Source organism: Penaeus vannamei, chromosome 8 (assembly GCF_042767895.1).
Source record: "Penaeus vannamei isolate JL-2024 chromosome 8, ASM4276789v1, whole genome shotgun sequence".
Classification (NCBI taxonomy): domain Eukaryota; kingdom Metazoa; phylum Arthropoda; class Malacostraca; order Decapoda; family Penaeidae; genus Penaeus; species Penaeus vannamei.
This window is the reverse complement of record NC_091556.1, coordinates 42,687,228-42,694,727: the sequence shown is the minus strand read 5'-3', so window position 1 is coordinate 42,694,727 and position 7,500 is coordinate 42,687,228. Positions and strand designations below refer to the sequence as shown.

The 7,500-nt window shown below is 31.4% G+C and overlaps 1 protein-coding gene across 1 annotated transcript in view; it reads right to left on the bottom strand.

The window, feature by feature from the left end:
- Window positions 1-7,500, bottom strand: part of LOC113827739 (DDB1- and CUL4-associated factor 10 homolog) — a 20,723-nt gene that overhangs the window by 12,726 nt on the left and 497 nt on the right. The window contains exon 1 of the mRNA XM_027380633.2: window positions 7,125-7,500. This exon is cut by the window's right edge and continues 497 nt beyond it. Coding sequence (XP_027236434.1) covers window positions 7,125-7,351 — 227 coding nt within the window. The 5' untranslated portion in view covers window positions 7,352-7,500. The remainder of the gene's footprint in view (window positions 1-7,124) is intronic.

Sequence of the window (7,500 nt, the reverse complement as noted above, 5' to 3'; positions counted from 1 at the left end):
ATACGGATAAAAAAGACATATTATATATTAACAATAATAATGATGATGATGATAATGATAACAACTGCAACGATAATAATAATAAAATCAACAACAATGATTGTACTACTACTACTACTACTACTACTACTACTAACATAAACAATAATAATTATCATAATTACAGTCATCATGATAATGATAATAAAATTTATAATTTTAATAACAATAACAATAACAATAACAATAATAATAATAATAATAATAATAATAACAACAACAGCGATGGCAATGATAACAATACATATAAATATATGATGAATAACAATAAAAAAAATGATAATAAAAACAATAAAAATAATATGAACAACAACAAAAATAATAATAACTACTAGTAAAATAGGGAATGATGACAATAAAAATGATGATAATAATAATAACAATAATAATAATAAAAGAAATATATAAACAATGACAACAATAATAAATCCCCCCACGATACCCACATACAGCAAAAAGAGAAAGAGAAAGTTGATGAACATCATGGACGCAAAGAGCGAACACCGGATGCCAAGGACTATGAAGATTAATGTAGTCCTCACAATCACCAGGACACTACCAAAAGGACATCAAAAGGACAGTAAAAGAGGTAGGTATTTAGACCAGAACTGAAGAGATGGAGAAGACTGTAATCTGGCGTTATGCAAGTCCGGAGAAAAAGTCTTTGAAAACTGAGGAGACCTACTGTTACCAACATCATGGAGACACCACTGAATGCTATCAATGTGCAATAATTCTATAATAGTAATAGTAATAGTAATAGTATTAAAAATAATAATAAGAAGAAGAATAATGATAACAACAATAATAATAACATATAATAGTAACAACAATAAGTATAATGATAATAACAATGACAATAATAATGATAATAATAATAATTAGTATTACTATTACTATTATCATCATAGCAGCAATACCAATACCAATAATAATAATAATAATAATAATAATAATAATAATAATAATAATAACAATAATTATAGCAACAATAATAATAATAACAATAATAATAACAAATAAGCCTAATAATAATAATAATAATAATAATAATAATAATAATAATAATAATAATAATAATAATAACAATAATAATAAGGACATTAGTAATATCAATGGTAATAATAATAATAATAATAATAATAATAATAATAATAATAATAATAATAATAATAATAATAACAACAATAATAATAATAGTAACTGTAATAGTAGTAGTAGTAGTACTAGCAATAGTACTAGTAATAGTATTAGTAGTACTAGCCATAGTAGCAAAAATAATAATAGTAGTAGGAGCAGTAGCAGTAGTAAAAGTAGTAGTAGTAGTACTAGTAGTAATAACAATGATAATAGTAGTGGTAGTAGTAATAGTAGCAATAATAATAATAGTAGTAGTAGTAGTAGTAGTATACAATAATAACAATAACAATAATAACAACAACAATAATTGTAATAATAATAATTATAATAATAATAATAATAATAATAATAATAATAATAATAATAATAATAATAACAACAACAATTACAATAACAACAGTAATAATTACAGTTACAATAATAACAATAATGATCATGAAAATAGCACTAACAATGATCATCATGATCAATAATAATAAAAACAAGGATAATAAAAACAATAATAACAATAATAAAAGCAATAACAATAGTAATAATAATAAGATGATGATAATAAACTAATAATAATAATAATAACAACAATAATAATAATAACAAAAGCAGTAGCAATAACAATAACAAGAAATAATAATAATATTGATAATAGTAGTAATAACAATAACAATAAAAATAGCAATAATCATAACAATAACAATAATAATAATAATAATAATAATAATAATAATAATAATAATAATAATGACAAAACAATAACAATACAATAATAATAAGCTAATAATAATAACTAATAAACTACTACTAATAATAATGACAATAATAATGATAAAAATATAATAATAATAATAACAACAACAATAATAATAATAATTAATAATAATAGTAATAATAATAATAATAATAATAATAATAATAATAATAATAATAATAATAATAACAACAACAACAATAGCAACAATGATAATAACAATAATCACAATAATAATAGACTACTACAAATAATAATAATAATAACAACAATAACAACAACAGTAATAACAGTAATAATAATAATAATAATATTCAGAGGGACCTGTGAACAACAAAGAAAGACTTTTATCTTCTTCATTCTAACCTTCGCCTCCCCTTTCTGTCTATTCTATTCCCCCTCCTTCTACCTTTCCCTTTCCCCCCCTCTGCTCACCTCTTCTTCCCAAGTCTTCCTTAAATTCACTCCTCCCCTCCCACTTTAAATCCTATGTCTGTCCCCTCCGACTCCCTCCTCTTTGCCCTTAAACTCCCCTATATTCTTCACTCCGTTATCCGCCTCCTCCTCTTCCCCCATCCCTTCTTTGTTCTCCGAGCCCCCTCTCCCATTCCCCTTTCTTCTTCAGGTCCTCTCTGTTTTCTCTTTCCCATCTCTCTTTTCTCTATATAAATACTAATAAATAATAATAATGATCAGAAAAAATAATAATGATAATAGTGATGATGAATGATGATGAATGATGACAATGATTATGATGATTTACCCAACACTAACTTCCATTTGAGTCATCATAAACAAAATGTCAGAGATTTAAAGTATTTTTATCTTAGATTAATTTCTATTGATATCTAGTAAAGTAAGTAAAAAAAAAAGTAATGCACCTTTATCTTATCACCATAAAATATGGCAGTTTCCTCATTCCACTTAACAAAATCATTTAGCTCAAAGCTAAAGGAATTTTAGTCAATATAATCTTCAGGTGTTTCACAGAATGTAAAACCATAATTTCCATTAATAGCCCTGATGCATATAATCATCAGCTGTAATCACAATTTCCCTTGTTCTTTTTGCTATTTACGTGCTTCATTTGAATACCCATTATTTTGGCTTCAAAAAATAAAGTAAATTCACTCAAAGTGATCAAGTACGAACCTATGTTTTGCATAATTTGTCCATAGCAAACCCAAGCAAACATACATTATCAATCTTATCTCTATGAAATAGTACAAAAAATGTTGGAAAGATTGCATGAACATTTTTTTCCACCTCTGATACCTGTATAAAAGACATGAACTCTAACCTTAAAAATCAGATAACATGTATCAACTGATTAGAATCACAAAAAAACTTGCCCAGCCAGAAACATCATAGTGATTTCATTATTCTTGCCTAGCAGAAAGGGTAGAATCATCAAGATCACCACGCTAAAAGGCTTTAAGGGGGACATATTTCATTACTTTATTCACTTCATCAATTAGTAATGTAAAGCAAGCCACTTGCCGTAGAGGTTTAATTTCTCTACTTATGAAATGGACTACTCCATTCGAACCTATTTAACAATGTACATGTGGCATTATTTATTATTATCATTATTATTATTATTATTATTATCATTATTATTATTATTATTAGTTGAGTACATTTTGTGAATTAGGACAATGTGCAAGCACCATATCTTACAGATATTCAGATATTCTAGTGAACCCAAACTTACTAAAAAACCTGTTTTTGCTGCATTTGGAATCTGTCATGCACTCTATGTACTATCTTCAAGATAATTATACAAAGAGATGCAGTGCAATACTCACAGGGCCACATGATACATATCATATGATGGAAGATACCGTGGACATGCAGTATATGCTATTAGGTACTGATCAAGCTAACATTATGCAGCACATGACTAAATACAGTCAAATGTGAAAACAGATCTCATGTCTGTTGGTCCATGAGTTCACCATTCTGTTTTCTTTTTTTCCTGCATTCTTCCATATCCACAAGCAAACACCTATTCCAAATATCTAGCATCCCATCTACTGACAGAAAAAAGTATAAATCCTGATGCTGAATATTGTTGCTTAAAAAAGTGACTTCACTGTCAATTTTCTGCAGCAGTTTTAACTTATCCAACAGCTAGAGCTTTACTACACAAATTCTCATAAAATAATTATCTACTTTGAAATAGTAGTCAAAGTAAACCAATGAAACTTTCTTCCTATAAAGAAATTAGCACACTTTGGGTTTGTTATGGCACTGACTTATCAATTTGTTAAAACTGCTATTGATTACATTTGTTTTAAAATTTGTTACAAAAACAATCCTTATAACTACATTGTGTCTTTGTATTTCAATGTTCATTGTCTAATCATGACCATCACATAAAAAAAAATTTGCAGGTGACGTGAACATACTGTCATGGGAAAATCTGACAGAGAACCGAGGTAATGGGAACTTGCCACCATGAGAAATTTGGCTAAAAGCCAGTGTGATGGAGATGACTCGCCATAAATGCACAAAGTTCTTAAGACTAAGTGGGCATTTAGCAATCGGCTTTTATGTTATTTCCATTAATAGATGAGTCTGTAGTGTACCATCTGTGAGCCATGACTGGAAGAATGCCAGCCCCAGGGAGGACACTTTTTCCATACTCATGATCTTATTCCTACCCACTGCAGCACAGGATGTATTAAAGAAAATTGGATATTATAAAAAAAAAAAGCACAAATAACAAAGAGTTACTTATTATTATTATTACTGCATTAAGTTATGGACTACCTAAAGGGGTGATATGGAGTCTGCGCCACAAAAAGTCTATTACCATCTGGATACAGTAAATCAGATGACAACTACTGTCATTAGAAAATGGCAAAAAAGCTAAAAACACTTATGCAGAAAAAGAGAAAATAACATTGCAAAGGGCATGGAGTCTCGTTTCCACACACGAGTGGCTGCTCAAGTATGCCTCATGCCCATATTTTGGGTCATGTGATGGCAATGAAACATCCAGATCCAATAAATTAATAACCTAACCTAGCCTAGCCTATCCTCTAACCACAAGGCTACATCAAAAAAATTATATAAGCTACTTGTGTGACAAAATTTAACCTGTCGACTTGTATGCCATGTGCATATGAACCATGTCCACTGTAATTTTAGTTTATCAATTTTACGTACATATCAAAGGGTCCACAAAAGTTAAGTCAATAAGGAGTGTGTTACTAGTCCTATGTCATCACCTTTATACTTGATTTTTGGAATTTGTTGTTGTTGTTGTTGTTATTGCTATTAGTTCTGATAATAAAATTGCAATAATCCCAAGATCAATAGTAATAATAACAGGAGTAAAGACATTAATAGCATTAGAAAAATTAAATATACTTCCCAAAAGTCCAAGGCATGGGAATAATAGGTGAGGTCAAGTAGGTCTTCTAACTGACACCTTGGTAACTAAGTCCTTTCTGTGTAAACAAAATTCACAAAGTAAAACTACTGTGGGCAGTGTAATTACTTGGTGCCAATGGGTTAAGCATATGCTTTGAAAGGAAAATTTCAGACCTATCATCAGTTAGTTTCGCTGCTGTAACATAACCACAGGAATTACCAATTCAATGTGATCATGCTTTAGGTTACTGCATGAGCGCATTCTAAAAGTACTTTATCAAAATATTTTATCATAATATCAAACAGGCATTTAGCAATTCCTACTGGAGCAGAGAACAAGAAACAAGAATAGTCTCCAAAGACTTCCCTGTACAATAACAAGAATTACATTCCTAAGGCAGAGTGTATTGTAAATGAACATTGTTACTTGACAAAATATAGGGTTAATATTAGAAGCTACAAGTGCATCTGATGCAACTGTTGGCACTCAGGTAAAGGCTAATAAACCTCCACTAAATATACCATGACAAGATAAAGCTTGCAGACCTTTATGGTGATTTAACTATACACAAGAAATAAGTCTACACTCTTCTCATACCATATATACTTGGTGAATGTTTGCTGACCTTTGCTGTAGTATTAGTACAAAGGCTGCAACAGTTCCTCAAGAATGTGCCACTATAATACCTGATTTAAAAGACTGCATACCTCCCATTGCAAATAATATCAAATTTCAGATTAATTTTGATGGAACATTTAATATTATTGACGGAAAACCTGAAAGCCACGATGGTTGTCTTCTTTACCACACTCATTCAAGATTTAGTTTCTAGTTTGCATGTACTAATAAGAATCTCGTACAATTCATGCAAAACTACCAAGAAATTCCTCTAACAAATACTAAATAAAGATTACCATACATACTTTTACATTTTCCTCTAGTTAATCTATCTATTTCTACTATAGCACAGGTCTTTCTCATATCCACATGCCTTTCCATTCCTGACTTCTATGTTCAATCATTAATTGCTAACAAAGATAATTAAACCAGAAATCAAGCGAGGGAAATTCCACTAACAGATAGAAAACACACAGGCTCTCAAGTCACAAATATTTCATCACATTTTGCCATCATTACATGTGAGACACATTCACATGACATAGCCCAAGGTTCTCTTTCTCTCTCTCACAAATATTTGGTAAATCATGAAATGAGAACTGCACAGATATTAAGAAATTTAAGATGATGATGATAAAGAAAACCTAGGCTAAAGCAATACCATTACTTTGAAAAACAATCGGCAGAAAGCAAAAGCACGCCCAGAACCGTTTATCAAAGATACACTCGCAGTGATTAAAGAGCTCGCCGCGGTCACTTTGCCTTTGATACTCCAAGCAAAAGGACAGCAAACCTCCTCTATGTACATACGTTAAGACAATGTTTGGGAACCTACGTCGTAATTAGCTGTCAAGTAACGAACCTGGACATGTTCAATCTTGCTAAATCTACAACATGGAGGTTTGTTGGCCTCTGCCGGGATTTACAAAATGGGGATGGGAAATAACGTAAAAAAAAATTACATACCATGGTAAAGTAACAGACTTGAACAAACTTGACCAATTCTACACCACTAAGAACACAAAGAAAGGAAAAGGGGATAAAAAAATACACAAATATATGTATAAACACCCAACAAAACAACAAATACACTTATAACCAATAATACCAAATCAACATTCGAAATACACGATAACCTTCCAAAACACAAGAGCAAATTAGCAAAAAATACGGATCGAAGCACCCGAGCCTCGCACTCACCCATCCGGAGAGAACTCGAGGTTGAAGACGCCGCCATGGCCTGTGAATCCCGTCTTGGGGTCGTGCTCGATGGGGTCCCAGAAGGTGCTGGGGATCATGGACGAGTACAAGGACCTCCTGATGCCGGAGTCCCAGCCTAAGGTCTTGCCCAGGCCCGTCTCCCTCCGCCTGAGCTCATAGTCGGGAAAGTAACTCCCGTGGATCCTTCCTGTCTTCACTTTGGGCATCTTGGAGGGCGTCCTCCTTCTCCTCCTCCTGCCAGGATCTCGCTCCCGCAAGGAACCTCGAAGTAGGACCCTCTTCTCTCTCCCCTTCGAGGAAATCAGGGAATTAGGATCCCCTCTCTCTCCTTCTCCCAGTAGGACCCCTCTCTTTC